General features: G+C 37.2%; 2 protein-coding genes across 3 annotated transcripts in view; both read right to left on the bottom strand.

The window, feature by feature from the left end:
- The window catches only part of usp53a (ubiquitin specific peptidase 53a), a 38,344-nt gene extending 35,883 nt beyond the window's left edge, over positions 1-2,461 (bottom strand). Inside the window, exon 1 of the mRNA XM_079458042.1 lies at positions 2,088-2,461. The gene's annotated coding sequence lies outside the window, so the exon portion shown is untranslated. The remainder of the gene's footprint in view (positions 1-2,087) is intronic.
- Positions 2,462-11,550: 9,089 nt separating this feature from the next.
- On the bottom strand, positions 11,551-18,183 carry myoz2a (myozenin 2a). 2 transcript variants are annotated; one of them, XM_079451913.1, is made up of 6 exons: positions 18,098-18,183; positions 17,035-17,121; positions 15,604-15,770; positions 15,219-15,327; positions 12,301-12,484; positions 11,551-12,213 (listed from the first exon to the last, which is right to left on the bottom strand). In XM_079451913.1, the coding sequence occupies exons 2-6, from the start codon at positions 17,114-17,116 to the stop codon at positions 11,979-11,981; spliced, it is 777 nt and encodes a 258-aa protein (XP_079308039.1). In that variant the 5' UTR covers positions 17,117-17,121; positions 18,098-18,183; the 3' UTR covers positions 11,551-11,978. The 2 variants fall into 2 exon arrangements, with proteins under 2 accessions (XP_079308039.1, XP_079308040.1); XM_079451914.1 differs by lacking the exon at positions 17,035-17,121.
- Positions 18,184-18,340: the final 157 nt, after the last annotated feature.

Here is an 18,340-nt window from a genome sequence, read left to right as displayed (position 1 = left end):
ACGTTTCCTTTCTTCCCAACAGCTCGCCAATAAATGTCAAAGCCACAATGCGGGCGACAACTCTCCTTCCTTTCATTTTCTAACTGAAAAATTGAGTTTCCTCCAACAGTTTTTCAGCGACTTCATGCATTATTAGTGCAGTGCTTAGTCAGACACTTCAGCAGAGGATTCCTTGTAAACAATAACAAATGAAGCAGCTGGCTTATATGGGGAGAAAGGGTCTTTTTTTCAATCTCTTACCCCTTACCCTAACCACCCATATCTCAGAATCAAACCCCTTACCTTGGCGTTGCTCGCTCCATGCGCAACACTGAATGAATGTATGTAATCATTATGACAACATCGGACCAGTTAACACTACACAAGTGTGCATGCTTTAACAAAAGACCATTTATAATAGCCTTAAAAAGAACCCTTATGTTGTAACGTCTGCAAGCATGATTCACAAATGACATCATCGCTATGCCTGAACGAAGAGTCATAGCCTTTCTTCTGATGCAAACACACCAGTCATGTGTGATTCAGTCGGACACGAGCATCACGCAACACAAACAAACACACCCTTAAACTACCTTCGTATTGCCCCCTCACAGCTAAAGGATGTGTTTTAACAAGGGCTACATGGTGTGAAATCGTCCTAGTTTCAACAAACCTGATCTGCAAAACAAGCTTTCCACGAAACTCCTCCTTTAACTATTCCATTTATTTCCACCAGGAAACACCTTGTCGGCTCGTGCAACAGGATCTAGCAGTGAATGAGCACCTATGCGGTCTGATCGGAGTCTGAATGAAAAGAATGGGAGGTGGTGAGACAGAATTCTCCCGAGATCAACTGAGAACAGTGGAAGATAGGTTTGGAGAGAATTGTACAACAGAGCGTCTCATGTGCATAAATAAAACGAATGTTATTTATTCTCACAATACACTAAACAAGCAACGTTGGGTAACTACCGCAATTCCTACTTGAAGTTGGAGAAAGGCAACACAACAATCATATCTGTCACAGAAATATTAACCATATAAATATCCAAAGATAATCAAAGCAAATTTTCATTTCTGATAATGTACTTAAGAGTCAATGAAAAGCTGTGCGAAGTGCAAATGAAACGCTTGTGCGCAGAGCCCTATTAGGAGTTTAATCAGATCTAATGTTTGTAGCCAAGAATAAACAAATGAATGACGTTTGCATCCTGACACACATCTACGTCTGAAAAACAAAGATTTCATAAACTATTCTATATTTGCCAATTACTTTGCTGTTTACAGATTTAATTTCAGTTTGGAAGCACAACCAATATTTAAGAAGAAATAATTATTGTTGTATAGGATTTAAAGTATGTTAGGACAACTTATTCAAGTGTACTAACTATTGTTTTTTGTTCTCAGTATGTAAAACCATATTATGGTAAAATGATGGCTATGGTAGCAAGACCAAGTTAAATTTGTGGTTACTATTATTTTACAAATACAATAAATGAATTGTGGTTTCTGCAATAAAACCATGGTTAAAAGTCGTAAATGAAAAACTAAACAGTGTTATTAAAATATCGCGTACATTATTATTATCTAAACTCAACAAGTAACCTTTTTTTGGCTTTTTACTTATATATCATTACTACATTCGTTATATATTGAATATTCTATATATATATATATATATATATATATATATATATTGATGCCAATGACGTGTAAATGCCTCTATTTCGTATTCCATTGTTATAAATGTTAAAACCATCTCTTAGAAATGTAACCATGGCTTTACCATAGTAAAAGTGAAATCCTTATTTGACGGACAAACTACCATGTGTATTACCATAATTTACACAGTTTACCAAAGTTTAAGTGTTCCTAAGGACCATTAAACATATTTTATTTGACTATATTAGCAAAACGCTAAACTAACGCTCAACATTAGTGCTATATGAAGGGTTATTTATGTCCGTCTTGCTGTAAAATCTCCCGGCCTGGCCGATATACCTGATCCAGGTGCATTTCCGCGCATGCGCACTGACAACTGAAACATGGCGTAGGAAAGTTTGATCAAAACAAAATGTACAAACATGACAAGTTGCAACTCTACTCACCCCACGACCAACAATCGCGAGCGGTATTCCTCAAATTCCGTCAGTTTCCAGTCAAGTTATTTAGCGACGATTAGATATTCCCATTTCGCCGTCAAACTGCGGGGTCGTCTCAAAGCGGAAGCGACGTATGTAGATCACAAACGTAACATTATAATCACCAGTTCGTACGACTTGGTGTTATTTCCCCTTCTCCTAGTTACTCCAAAACGCCACACCGTGGATCTAGAGATCCCAGCAGAGGTCCCGTGTGCGCGTTACAGGCAGTTGTGAGCCCCGGACTGAGTTGACTGACTGCAGGCACCTGAATTTCTGGATTAGAGCTGGTTTCGGTGCTGAGGTCAAACCCCGCCCACTTGTGTTCCACGCTACGCTCCAGTCTTTTCTGCAGTCTGTCCCAGCACTCATGCAGCACGGAGGAGGGAAGGGAGGAGTTACACTGTCCTCTGCTTTCTAACACTTTCTTCTGCTCCGTCCAAACACCGCAACTACTCATTTATGGGTGGCGATACGCTTTTATAAATAAAGGTTATTTGTGGGGCTGCTTATTTACTGCATTTCATCTACTGCACTGTAACTCTATTAACTGCATTAACTCGTATACTGCACCGTAACTTTTATAGCTGCATAACTCATCCACTGCACTGCAACTTCAACAACTGCATTAACTCACCTATTGCACTGCAACTTTAATAGCTAATGTCTATAATTCATGCACACTTAAGTCACTTGCACTATTGTTTAGTCTAAATTATGATCTGTTCTTAGCCACCTGTACATTAATGTTCATAGTATATAGTCATCTGTATAGATTGTTCATAGTACCTACTGTCATATTTCCATAGTCCATGCCCACTGTATAATATTTTCCTAATACTGTATTCTGTATTTATTCACTGTATATCCTGCACTTCTGGTTAGACCTAAACTACATTTCGTTACGCTGTACTTGTATATGTACAATAAAGTTGAATCTAATCTAATCTAGAGAACCGTTAAATGTATGTTGGACATAATGTTCATAGTAGGAAAAAGGTAGGAAATAAATTGTTCCTCTTAATTGAAAGATTCTCAGAGGAACAAAAGTGGTTCTTCGATGTGGTGCAACGACATTTGTTTACAACTTATTTTAAGTGGGAAGTGCCCCTGCAACATTTAGTATAGTTTTAGTAAGAAAGCATTGTCAGGTATAGTCCACGTGTGTGTTTTTCATTGTAGTTTTTCTATGTTTTGTCTTTTCTATGTTTTAGTGCTGCTTCTGTTACAAAAATCCTCGTGTGCATGAGCATCCTCATTTCCGATTTCTTATTTAAACTGAGCGTACTTCCAAAATTATAACTAGAAGTTCTGAGGTGTTCCTCTGGCATGCAAAAGTAATTATTTTGGCAGCATTGCTGTGTACCACCGTGCAGTGTATTCATCGACCTGACCACAAAGGGAATTTATGAAAGCAAACAGTCCGGTGGTGCTGAATTAAACACACTGGACAGGATTACTGACAGCAGTTTGCCAGTAACTAACTGTAGATTTACATTCTTGTAATTTACTTGCAACAGTATAAATATAAATGAGCATTAAACATTAACAAGCTTTAAATAAACAGCCTGGTGCAAAGACCAGTGGCGGCCGGCCAATAGAGGGCGCTAGGGCGCCGCCCCCCTTAAGCCACAAAAAAAAAAATTAAAACAATTAAAACAAAAATAGTAATAATAATGAGAAAAACATCAGTATGTCAATATTTGTGTGTTTTAAATATGGAATGCACCCAGTAATACATGTAAAATATGATACAAAATCATATTTGCAACCTTTCCTCTGCCTGTCTGACCGCTTCATCAGCTCTGGGGCGATAGAGAAAGCGCCCCAAGGAGGCGGGTCTATGTAGCAGTTAAGCCAATTGCTAATTTAAGATATGAATGTATGACATAAAATTTAGCCAATCAGCGTTCTTAAATAGAATCCAAGAAGGGCGATCATTTTATCGCCCCAAGCCCTGATAAAATAAGGACTGGGCTCTAGGGGCGCCATTTTTACTAAACGACAATGGCGAGCGCGGACGTTACTCCTCCAAGACCCAACCCTAACTCGGTGAAATCTCTCCTCCAAGATCCGTTTGAGAGGAGAACTTTGTCGGAGAAAGTTCGGGTGAAAGAGCTGGGCCCAGATCAACCTGACCTCTCAATCAAACAGCAGGCTAGCGAAAAAGGGAAGCAGTATATGCGCGGCTTCTCCCGTAGCTTCACACACACACACACACACACACGTTTCTTTGTATATAGTTGACCTTAGCATAAAAATCATTCAGTTATATATGGTACTCTAAAAAATGTTAATAGTGTGTTTGCTAATATTACTGTATATATGTTTTGTATCAATTAATTGTTGCAGTTCTGGAGCACATTAACAATTAGTTACATTTAGTTTGATCATAAAATACTTTATGCTATTCTTCCAGTCAAAGGTTTGAGTTCAGCCACTTGATATCCATTTCTATATTATACATCCTTTATACAGTGTAAGAATTCCTATAAACTTTATAATAATTTAATGTTATTGTCCACTTTCCACTCTGTTCTGACAGCATGCATATTGTGTTGCCTATTTACTACCAATGGCACCAACAGCCTTTCCAAAAGATGTTACTTATATGTAGAAATAGTCAATTGTTTACAAGTTCAGTTTAAATGCAAATAAAAGGCTTGTGTTTGTGCATCATGATGTTTATGTTTTTGTGTACGAATGCCTCAACTTTTTAATATTGGCATTAAATAATTACTGACTATTTCACTGAGCACTGCTGTCCTGCAGTTTGTGTTAAATATTATTGCGATGGTTACGGAAACAAAAAAAGTATGGCACAGCCCCACCGAGAATATTTTTCACCAGCCGCCACTGGCAAAGACCAAAATTAGAAAAAAAACTGAAAAAGGCTTATGTGGATTTTCGGTTCCCAGAATGCTTTGCATGAGGCTGTTATATTACAGTTTGTTTTTCTGTAAAGATAAAGACTTGTTAATGTTTAATATTCATTTACCTTTGAACAAACTGTTGCCAATAAATACATAAATATAAATCTACAGTAAGTTACCGGTCGCTAGCTGCATAACTACAGCAAAAATGTTTACAGTGCACGGCAAAGCATTTATTTGTGTAAAACGGTTATCATTGCCTAGTATAGATTCGCATACTTTTATTTTGAAATAGCAGGCAGTGTTCTCTTCACACTTTCCCCCTATAGTTTGATGTATATTTATGTATTGTCTGCTTTAGACGTGTAATGGACTGGTGACGTTGTGAAAGCTGTCTGGTGCAGTGTGATGAAAGACCACTGTTATCTGGACACCATCTGTCCAATCCTGTTACATAAAAATATGGGGAGATAATTTAACTCTATTTGTACCATTTAGTTTTGTTCATTCTCATCGTAGGTGCATCTTCGTTTTTGCTTTAAAATACCATTTTAAAAGGAGGATGGTATTGTACAAAGCATAACATGAAGGTATTGTGATTTGACAAGTCGATTCAGACATATTCCTCATTGTTCATACTCAAATTGGTCGATGGGACAGAGTGTAAAAGGAAATCGGGAACATTATTTGAGTGTGCTATGAGGGGTCACCGTGTATCGGAATGGGACACTCCTTTCCCTGGGAAGTACTCGAAGAGCCCATTCAAAAGACAATGCAGTTTCCATCTGCAAATCATTTCCTTGAGGAACACATAATGCTTCCTCCTCTCATAATCAAGATCTTGAAATGACTTAGTAATCGGTAAATATTACATGAACTGATGAAGGTTGCATATTCTTGCAACCACATATGCAAACATGAAGCCATATAAATGTTATATTCAGTTACATTATAATGATAAACAGGTTTAAAACCTATATGATTTTTTTAACATATAGTCCATTCATTCATCTCTATCCAAAATTACTACTTTTTGTCTGTTCTTTCTTTACATTTATTTCTTAAAATCAGTAGTGGGGATTCAAAAAAGCTTGAATCGCAAAGATGCAAAGAACTATCTGAATTTAGGATACTGACCTTGAAAAGAGTTTCACAGAGGTGAACTTCATTGGTAGCAAATACAGTATATAGACTCAAGTGTATAATGATGATAATAAGGACAAGGACTACAGAAGTTCATACTAAATTTGTCTGAAAATTGTATTTACTGCATTACTGTACATTCAAGTGTAAATTAACATGTCTCAATTGACGTTAGGATTCATTTCAGTGCTTTCAATGAACTCTTTCCCTGACAGCCGGCGCAAGCATTACTGATCATTTTCACAAAACTTTTATGGCCCTCTGAATATTTTCTTCAATGAGTACATGAACATACAATATATTTAATGAGAGAACAAAGCCTGTGCTTTTGCCTCTTCTTGAATATGCACGTTTCTGTGTTTCTGACTTTATCCAGATTTAAAACAACATTTAAAACTTAACTAAATGTGCTTGTTTTCAGATCTGTAAATGCAATATTCTTTCAGATGTATAACAGCACCCCCTACTGTATAACAGACAGCTGGAAAAACTCATTAAGTTATGTTATAAGGCCTTCATCTCACTAGTTAGAGCATGGTGCTATCAACACTAAGGTCATGGGTTCGATCCCAGGGATAGCACATACTCAGAAACAATTGTATAGTAATGCAATGTAAGGCGCCTTTGCATAAATGTCAATATCACAAATGACAGAAAGAATGGACCATGTAGTCCATTTGTTCAACTGCTTTAAAATCGGAGGGCTTAAAAAAACGTCACAAAAAATGGGCTGGTGGATCTCTGCCCTCATTCACCCTGCTTGTGTTGAAACAAGGAATGTGATCTTTGATTTATGACCTTGGTTTGGTTGTGAGTTCAAGTACAATTGCCAAACGCTCCTCTAAAGCCTGCTTAGTGTTTCTTAACAAATAAATGTGATGTGACCTGATTTTGTCAAGTGGGTGTTTATAAGACGGGGGTATTGGGGTAGGTATAGAAAAATGTAAAGTCTTAGTGACATCAGCCATAAAACAAGAACTGTTTAAGGCAGCCAGTCCTAAGCTTGAACCCTAAATCAGATTTGTGTGCAGTGAGAACAGAACACAAAAATAAAGAGATACAAGAAAGCAAATGTTGTATTCATGATTAACTTAGATAATGATAGACATTTGATCTTTTCTCTTAAAATCGTTTTAAAAAACACCAAAGTGTAAAGCAAGTACACAAGGAAGCAGTCTTTGTTGGGGATGGCACAATTTCCCACAAACTCACCGCAGCTCTTATTTTTAGGAGCAGTAACACATTTTGTGGATTTTCTTTTATGAACTGTGACTGTTTTCTAGGTGGTGACTGCTGTTATGTATTTTTCTGGTGTTTACTGTAGCCATGGCAGCATTAGCCTTTATTGAAGAGATCACATGCTTGTCTTGATATAATGGCAGTCAGGGCGGACAAACTGGCTCTAAAATTAGGATAAGAAACAATTTCTTCCATTGACACTTAGCCGGGGACGGATTTTCAACACATTATTGGAGAAACATCATCAGCTAAGCCAGCAAGCCTCGCTCAAACATTTTGCTTCTCTCTTGAAAGTTCCTCAATCGAGGGCAACGTGCTACTCCGAGGAAGCGCAGTATGTTTATGTTCCACTGTTCTCCAGTACAATGTGTGGATCTATAGTGACGTGTCTTCACATCCTTGTATCGACCACAGCAACCCCAAGTGTATAGATGTATAGACTCAGGTTACTTATGGTTAATTGGACCCCTGAGGATACCATTTCCATAAAAACACTTTAAAGAAATGCTGCATAGTTTTAATTCAGCATCCGCAGCCTGCAGGACAATGAGGTTTACTCGTTGCTCTCAATATTATTTTCTTAATAACTAAATAAAATGTACCAAACATTTTTCACTAGAGGAGGTTAGGGGCTTGTTAGTCTCACATAGTCAGACCTTTAGACTGAAGGTCTAGACTACGCAGCTTTTATTGGTCAGGGACCACCCAAGTGACCATCTGACCAGCTTTTTGTTCTGCGTCATGTTTAGAAGATTGTGTAAAAAGAATGTAGTAGGCCTATACTTAAATTTTTACTATAGTAAATTGTAGTAGTGTACCGTAGTATGTTTTAGGATATTTACTGTGTACTACAGTATTTTATGGCATTAACTATAGTAGATTGATAATCTGTTATAAATACAGTATCGTAGTATACCACAATATTTACAATTAAATGTTTAAAAAAACATATCTAATTGAACTGTTATTTACAAAATAAATATTATAACTCTGCTGTCCTTCTGAAACCTCGAATCTCCATTTTTTGTGAATTCAGCATTAGTAGTCACCCGTTATGTTTGTCACTGGATTTTGGATACATTTAACCCATAAAAAACTATTAAAAAGTTCTTGTCAACTTGACAACACGGTATTTACAGTTTTTTTCCATTTGCTGAAAACAGCAAATTTGGACATCCAAGGTTTCGTAAAAATGTAAAATAATCCTAAAGAATTCTGTTGAAAATCCTTTAGCCTCATCAGATGACAACATCTGAAGTGTTTCCAATGTTGTGTGCCTTTTGCATCATGCTTTGTTGGTCATAATCAGATTGTGTCTATTTATATGTTGTCAGCGTGCCAGAGATCAATGCTGACTCACAATGTCACAACGATGACATAAACAGAGTGGTCGCAGGTGCGCCCGCACGCATGGATTCCATTAATGCTCAGCAGGAACCTTTACACCTTTATACCACGTTCTCAGCGACCCGCTCTTGACCTTTAGATATTTTTTTGTATCCAGTATCGGAACGACAATGCACGGGTGCTCTCTCTTTGCTGTCTTCTGCCAACTTGTGTTAGTTGACCACCTGCTGTGACCATTCAAAGTTCAGACCGCAGGCTGGATGTAAGCATTAGCTTATGAGGTTAATTGTGTGTTAATTGCCAAAAACAACAATTGGCAGCATGTGAGGATAGTGTGTTCATGTGAATTATGTCAAATATTAAACAGGATGTTATTGCTCTATGCCGAGTGTCACATTTCCTTTTCCGTGTAATGAAATCAAACCTAACATACTGCATAGTGTGCAAAGTTTTTATATGAATGAACTATCCAAATGACCTGTAAAATGTATCTAGATGTTTAGCATAGAGCAGCAGTACTTTATACTAAAAGCATAAACATTGTTTGCTATCCGTAACTTTTAAAGAAAGTAGTCATTTTATTTTCTAAATCTGCTAATATTAGACGTTTAATAAGGGTTTAGACAGATATCCACCCATCTGTCCATGACACCATACCAAGATCAATGATTATTGTTGATTTAATTTAGCAAAAAAAAAAAAAACACAACCATAGAGAAAACAGGTGCGTTCAAAAGTTATTTTCAGCCCAACCTTTGATAAACAGCTTCAAAGAAACTTGAAGCTCCTGGAGGTCCAGTGCAGAAAATCTAAGATGCTCTTCATCTACGAGCATCTCTGGTAGTCCAATAGCAATCAAACAATCTATGGTTAGGAATGTGTCCCATGTCAACAGGACAGTCTCGGGACACTCTTCAGCACTGTATTACCTGTGTTTGATTCAATTAATATTAAATATAAAATGACTATGTGAAATGTTATTAAACATGCTCAAAAAATTGCTGTTCCATATGAACATTAGGACCTTTTTCATGATGACATCGTTTTTATAGTTGGAATGCAAAATAAAAAAACTAGATTTTGTTGAATTTTTTGGGCAAACTACAGAATTCTTATTGACAAAATCAAAATATCTTATTCGTATTAACGTAATGCATGTAAATTATGATTTTCATTATATTTTCTTTATAAAAGGAATATAACAAATACTTTATGTAAGGCATAATGTGCAGAAATAAGCCCCGACAGTGCGATCATTCTTGTATGACACCGAAGGGGCTTATTTCGCGCTAACAGCCGGCTGCTTGTACATTATTCCGCTTATTACACGGCTACTTGCCACATGAGAAAAAAACTGGACATGAAATGGCAATTGCAGAATGAGGAAAATCCGTTTACATCAGAAATTACATTCAAATGTCACACACAGGCAATTTTAATCATTTGTCATGATTAATGTTATTATAAGATATATACGATGTAGAACATTTTTTGTTGCATCCACCTTACCGCGTGTTATTAGTTTTGAGAGGTCATTATCTGGGAATAACTAACCTGCAAATGTCACGGCTGGCCAATCAGAATCAAGCATTTCAACAAGCTGTGTAATAATGAAAAATATTTAATGAAGTAGGCAAATAACAGGCAAAAGTTGAATGCAGTAACTAATTAAATTTTTTTAACACTACAAAAACGGTCACCAAATAATTGTGAAGTATACTATTTAATATATGTACCTGTGTTTTCTGACTTGTGATATTGGGCAAACGGTATTGTTTTAAATGTAAAACGAAAATAATAACACAATGCAAAAAATATAAGGGTCATATAAATAGGCCTGATTTTAATATTATCATCACTTATTTAAGATAGGGTGCGAGAAATGTTGGACCCTAATAATCAAAACTATAAAAAATAACTTAATAACATAATATTCTGCAGCAATGAACAGCAACATTTGGTCATGTACAAAAAAGTGCATGTGTTGACCATTCAGTCCCAGAGTGCTTTATTTGCCATCCAGTTGTATAATCTGAATCTGCCTGAAGATCAGCATCTTTTTTTCTGACTTAGCAGACTCAAGCTAATTGACTGGCTTTTCTCCAGGAGCTGATGCTTACAGACTGAGCTAGCCATAAGAACAATACTGAATGTATGTAGTATTTCAACCGCTCAGATTTATGATTTCAATTAAAAGAAAGTTTATGAACTTTTGACATGTGAACAGCCCAATATCTAAACCCTAGCGCTGAGTGGGGAAATTGAAATCTAGAACTGTACACATCAGTCAATGGCTGCAAGACAAGAAGTTGCATAATAAATAAATTGTTTTGTAAACATTTAGAAAGCATTTTGCTGACCTGTTCTTTAGCAAACAGTTCAAAAGTGACTTACCAATTGTACCACACCGACCTTGAATAACCTTGTTTAAGGATTTAAAAATGAGATGCTGTAGAAAATGTATTCAAAGCCATCTCATTTTTGGCAATTGCAACTTTTTTATAATGAGCATGTATAAACATGGGTTTCTGGACTGCCTGTGAAGTCACACTGCACTGAAGTGTGACCAACATGTGCTGCGTCCATCAGTGACTGTCTGATGCAAAAGACATGCAGCTAAAAGTCAAAGGACTCATCACTCATCTCAGCTGTCAGGGAAAGAAATTCAATTTGTCAGGCCTGGAAATGTTAACCTTGAGGATATGAGCAAACACAGCGACACAAGTATACAGTGCTTGCTTTTCATTACATGTATTATTTGATTTTACTGTAGATCATGCATTCCCAAATATTTCATTTTATTGCCAAAAAAGACATTTGAAAGATTTAAAAGGAGAAACATAAGTTCCTTAAACTTTAAGTTTATTTAATAATTTAAATAATTGCGTTTATGTCACCAGCAATTTATACATGTATATGTACAGCACATTTTAATCATCATATTTTGGCAAATGGATTACGGCCATGGGGTGCAATTAATAAAAAATAAAAAAATCTAATTAAAATCTGTTAAAATATTTGCAACGCATGCTTTACTCTAGAGTCTTACAGAGCCCTGAAGAGTATTTGGGAAAAACATACATTTTTTAAAAGAATTTCCTATATTTGAGTCATTTTTGTTTTTCTAAGACATAATATATCGATGTCAATAATGAGACTTTCCCTGATTCAACAATATTTGTGACAGTAAACATTCAGAGAAAGGTGCAACCTGTATTCCAGTGACAAAGAAGCTCAAAAAAACAAAGGATAATACTCAGAGGTCATCAGACTCTGGGGCAAATGTGGAAGACATTGATGATATGGGTTCCAGGTGAAGCCTCAAGGGTACACCATCATTGACCCAGCCTGATGCTGTTCTGTTGAAGGTGGGCCGTTTGATCACGGGGTCAGCTACAGGTGTTATGGGTTTTGGAATGCCCAGATCCACATCAAGAGGTTTAACAGCGACTTTGGGTGCCTTGCCAAAGCCACCGAATGGAATAGCAACCCTTGAATTTACAGAAATGAAAGTGACATTCTAAAACAATGAATACAGAATTGTACTTATACTTACATTTTGTAGCAGTTTTACAAACCTGTTGAAGCTCTTGTATTGAGGTATCTCCTGTCTGGGCTCGGGACTCGGCACTTGGGCGACCACTGTATCAGCCAGGGAAGGGTCGTTAATGAGAGCCTGCTCCCAGGGAGACTGGTAAGATCTGGGCATGGCTGTGCTGTTGAATTTCTCTGCTGGAACATCCTTCAAAGGACCACCATAACCTAGTGGAGGAAAAAAAAAGTCGTTGAAGTCCATAAGATAGTCCGTTGACTACAATTTAATGTTGTGGTCTGAAAGGGATATCAATAAAAGCTTTATTTCAGACTCCAAAGGTCCAATAGTTCACCAAAAATGAAAAATGTATATTCATTCTCATTCTAAACCTGCGTGACTTTCTTTCTATCGCAGAACAAGAGAACAAGATCTTTAATATTTTATAACGTTGGTAACCAAACAACATTGGACCCCGTTGACTTCAGCTGTATAGACAAAACTACTGAGACATTCCTCAAAATATATTTTGTAAAATACTGCAGTTTACCCATGTTTTTTGGCCCTTTCGCACACCCGGCACAATGCGGCGCAAGTTGCCCCGCAAGTGTTTTTGCTAGTTTCAGCCCAACGCTGGTCTCATTTTCCTGTCCTGTGCCGCATTGTTTAAATTGGAAATGCATTTGCGCGCACATGCTGGTCTTAAAAAAGAGAGGTACGACCAGAGGGACAGGGTCATGACGTTTCTGATGTATGGTCCATAAATCTCAAAGTGCTTCTTCAATTTAGCAAGCTGAAAGGTGATTGGCCAGCTGCTACACAACTTCCAGCTTCCTAATATAAGTAGAGTTATTTATAGTCTGTGTATGAACTAGAGTGGATTAAAGTGAACTACAGACCAATTCTGTTCAAGCTAAACATCAAACTATTTCTAATTCAGTGTTTCATATTAAGTATCAATTTCGTCCCAAAATTGGACAAATAAAAATAATAAAATTAGACTGAAATGCAGTTTTAAATAGACTTTAATAATATTAACTTTTGATTGCAGACTTAGCAAATCTGTGCTCAGATTGTTAGGATCTCTTCTGAAACTCTATTGAGAAGAGATTCTGAACGTTGAGAGATTCTGGGTCTTTTTTCTCAGGAGAAATGCCTGAGACGGATGAGACTTAAGCAAAAGTTTCCATTTTCACTCGTTTAATCTCACTAAGAAATATTCATTGAAGACTTTTATGTGCTGGTAAAAAGAAATAAAAATAATTAGCTGGGTCTGAAATCGCATACTAAGACAGTTCATACTGATTTAAATGAAGTACCTACATATCTTCCGTTACAACAGTACTTTCTATATAGTATGTGCGGGGGTAGTAATTGATTTCGGACGTACATAATTTATTCACGAGAAATCCATTAATACTTTACATTAAAAAAACGGACACCCGCTATGAAGTTTTCAGCAATTTTTATTTGGTTAACCTTTTAAATTTGACCGTTGCTCAGCTCCCGTGGCATCATGGGATACAGAAGTGTCCATCTGATGCACTCTCACAAATCTCGGTGGAAGCAGCAGACCATCCGGGTATTTCTCAGCTACTGTTTTGTGCATACTGAAGTTTCAGACATACTGCTTGTGCTATATATATATATATAATCATTTTCGCCTACTATATAGTACAGAATAGAAGTAGGCGATCTCAGATGCACTCAGTTGTGCAACTTCTTGTCTTCGTACCATATCTAGTTTACACACCCTGCAAAGGAATCCTCCCTCAAAGCCACGGAAATAGCATGACACACTGTACGTGTGCTCATCTTTCAATCTAGACAGGTTAGATCAGGTCATGGGAGTTAGAAGGATAAGGTTTGTTTAAGATGCTATCGTGGAAAAAGATACAGGAAACAATTATCAAGCTTCCTGTGGGGACACTACAGTCACTGGCTGTGTCCGAAATAGCCCCCTATACCCTCATTCACTATTCCTTACATTAGTTCACTAATTTAGTCCACTTGGAGAAGCAAATGAAAATGAGTGAGTACATTCGGACACTCTTCTGCCGTAGAGTGCGCCATCTTGTGAATAGACGCAGAAATCCGTTCAGCGTGTGACTCACGTTAGATGTCTAACAGCTGCCCATGGCTGTTTCTCAATTCCAAGAACGCAAAGAATGGACTTGTGTTATTGTGGAGACCGGTCTTGCAAGGAAGCCTGGGAAGAACGAACTTGGATGAACGCCCCGCAGTGACTTCTGGGAGCGGATTCCGTAGGTGATCAATGCTGCATCCTTAAAATCGAGAACACATCCAGGTACTTTCATGCGTTCTATGTTCTTGTGTGCTTGAGAATTGGAACGGACTTTTGATGACGTAGAGGGAGAACCCGAGGACACAACACTGCTGAAAAACGCATATTGAGATGCGGCCCATGAGAGTACATCGGTTGTACACTCATTATTACAATGCATCATCGGATTGAATTCGGACACCACTAAAAATGGATGTCCCCTCAAATAGTGCACTATATTAGGGTATGGGGCTATTTCGGACACAGCCAATGATCACAGAGGGACTGGTATTTTACTGGCCAAGAGATGCAAATTGGTAAAAACTGCTTGTAAACAGCTGTATATTTTACTGTACTATATATTTACTGTCAAATGTGTTTAGCCTCACGTCTATTTTAGCTATTTATCTCCATAAATGTGTAATTTCGTAGTTTTAAAATCTGTAGTCGATTACCTTAAAAATATAATTTTACGCACATGGTTTGTCTGAAAGCATATTACATCACATAGATATACAGTATATACAACATTGCAAACCTTAATTTTCACTACATTGAAATGTAAATAGGTTCCACAGATCTTAACACATGCATTCACTGACTAACACAGAGACACGCCAGGCTTTGAACTTCTGTGGAAGTGTATCTGTTACAGTACATCTGTCCACACACACACTAACCTGGGGCAATATTCTCAGGGTTAGGAGTGGAGTTGACTGTTGGTGCCTGGTCATCTCCGAGATCATTTACATTACTTAAAATGTCTTGTCCGTGATGAATGGCATTGTTCTGGGAACACATTTGGGTGATAATTGCACAAAAGGAGTAAACTGTACCTGAATAGATCCTATGCCCTGTTTACACATAGATCCTACACGGGTGATCTTATACAAAGTGGTCAGGTGACTACGTCTCCTATGACCAATCATGATCGGATTTCAAAGAAGAGGGTCTTTGATTTATTTTCACAACATACATGACTGCATCAGTGCTCATATGTGTCTTTCCAAAAAATATACTTGAATCAATGTGCCTATGTAATGCTAATAATATACAAACACTTACACTGTGTTGTGTGTTGGCTTCATTCTGAATGCTTTCAAAGGTATATTTCTCTGAGCGTTTCTGCCGCATCTTAAAGAGACGGGAGCCCCTGTTTGATGCCAGGGAGAGTTCATCCAACATGATATCCTTTGGTGCGCTAACCTTCTTCCCCAGATCCATCTCTGGCTCTGTGAACAAGCATAAAGTCTTGAGTTGCCTAGTACACTAAAAAAGTGTGAAAAAAGAGGTACGCCAATGTTTAATTGCAAGCTTTGCATACTTTAAAATAACACAATATACAATGTTTAAATCATGAAAAACGTCTTTCTGTATTTACTATAGTATATTAGCATTTTTTTTATATTAACTAGACCTAAGATAAATTGATAAACAGAAGTGATTACTGTGGTACAGTTAAATATTACTGTACTAAGGTTAGAAAACATGAATCTTTGAATTTTACTCGTTTATGTTGAAATGACCAGAATATGACCTTTTTATTATTTCTTAAAGGTGCTGTGTGTCATTTTTTGGGAATATCTATTGACAGAAATGCAATATAATATGCACAACGATTTCTTCAGAGGTGTTTAAAGTTCTTACATAATGAAGCGATATGTTTTTATTACCTTAGAATGAGCTATTTCTATTAACACACACCGAGGGTCCCCTTGCATGGAATTCGCCATGTTGTTTCTACAGTAGCCCTAAATGGACAAACTGCTGTACAGAGCGTGTTTCCTAAGTACATTATCTCCTCTGGCAAAGAAGCGAAAACGTGACGACATCTTTGTCCTGTGTCAGCCACCATAGTGCTTCAAAAGGGCGGGGTGGAGTGAGCCGTTGGTTGCAATTCGCAACCTCACCACTAGATGTCGCTAAATGTTCTGGATTACAGGAAGAGCAGTAAATATACAGTAGTAGTCTGCTGTTCTCGGCAATGACATAAAATGATTAACTACTAGAGACCCTGATGCAAGTCACTCAGAAAGATCTTACAGACATATCAAAGGGTGAAAATGTATCCCGCTGGTATTTTCTTACAGCTGTCAAAAACTGACTTGCACTCACACACAGACCAATGAATTTTTGCTTCCTGAAATAGAACTTCAGACAGGCAACTACAAAAGGATTAGTTTGTAGTGCATATCTATGGAGTTGTATTTTTAGCTGTAGAGCCGGTGCGTGGTTAATTTATGAATGTAAATCTGAATTCTACTGAAGTTATTTATAGATTTTTATATTTTAAATCAAAATAACATAAATTATAATTGAGTTTTCATTAAGTCTGTTGAAACTGTAGGTTTATTTCGGTCTCCAAGATTGGCCTTTCACCACTTTTGCAATGTAAAATGATGTCCTCTTATTAGACAGAATAAGTGTAATTTACAGATTATTTCCTCTTGCTGTGATGAACAGAATTAAAGGACAGCAATAAATCATTGCTTGTACCATCAGTGGCATGGATCTCTCTACAAATGGCAGCCGCCTGCATTTTCCGCTCCTGCGTTGACATCAGAGAATGTTGAGACATGCTGTCTGTGAAAAACAAAGTTAGAGAATGCACATTTTGCTCCTTACACTTTCACACCTGTTCACATACCAAACGGCACAGATTCGACAAGACATTTATACAAGCACATAATCGCATTCACAGTCCGGAGGGTGACATTTATTATACCTGCTAAAAAGCTGACACTAGCACATGCCTTTAAATAACCTCCAGCTATTAAATGTGACGTCCGAGCGAAGGCAGCAATGCTTGTGCTATTCCACAGGGTCCTGTGAATCAATATGCCTGATATAGACCCGACCGGACAAGACACCACAGCCAGAGGGAGTGATGTCACACCATGCAAATCTTAACCAGTGGAAAGAGAAAGGTGGCAGTTTGTGTTCACATATATTATTATTGTGTAATGCATTGTCCAAGTAATGCAAAAAATGTCAGATGGAAGGCTTTTATAATAGGACGGCACATGTGTTGCCCATACAAATTTTTTTTGGTGTTTGCTTGGTACTATAGCTTTGTATTTGCACAATTCTCGAAAGTATGAAAAGGAATTTACATAAAACTATTTATATATCATAAAACCATATTCAAACTATGGTATTTTATTGTTAGTGAGGATAAAAAAGTTTTTCTTAATGTTTTACCTCGTATTCCACAAAAAAGTTAAGCCAGGAATGCATTTAGATGTTGTCTTACAATACCCTATATGTCACATGTTAAAAACATGAGATTAAAATTAATACATTAATAGTTACATTTGTATTAATTTTAAATACTTTCGAGTATTCTCAAAATGAGAATTGGCTGAGCCAATTTCATGCAAAACACTAAAAATATCAAACTAATATAAAATCAAATACAAAATGTACACAGAATTGCTCTTTTTATTATTGATATTATACATTACTCACATCATTATATTTCATGATATTTAACACATTCAACTGAACACACAACCCACACATCCCTGCTACAGAAGCACTTGCGGCAGAGTGTCCTTACCTGCGATGTGTCAGGTTGTGTCAGTATCCTTTCTGAGCTCAGTCTGGATAATGCTACCTGTGCTTGTTCTCTCCCTAACCAGGACTGATGGTCTCTAGCCAAGAGGGGTGGTGTTAGAGGGAGGGCCAGCTGCTAGTCTTTCAGTTTTGACCAGCATACAGTTATAAATAGTGCTGAAAGCACTCAAACACATACGTTAACACTTTTGAGTGTAACAGAGATAGTAGGTATCTGTTCTGAAGA

The sequence above is a fragment of the Barbatula barbatula genome (genome assembly GCF_947034865.1).
Source record: "Barbatula barbatula genome assembly, chromosome: 1".
Classification (NCBI taxonomy): Eukaryota; Metazoa; Chordata; class Actinopteri; order Cypriniformes; family Nemacheilidae; genus Barbatula; species Barbatula barbatula.
The sequence above is the reverse complement of the archived record's forward strand: the minus strand, read 5'-3'. Positions and strand labels throughout refer to the sequence as shown.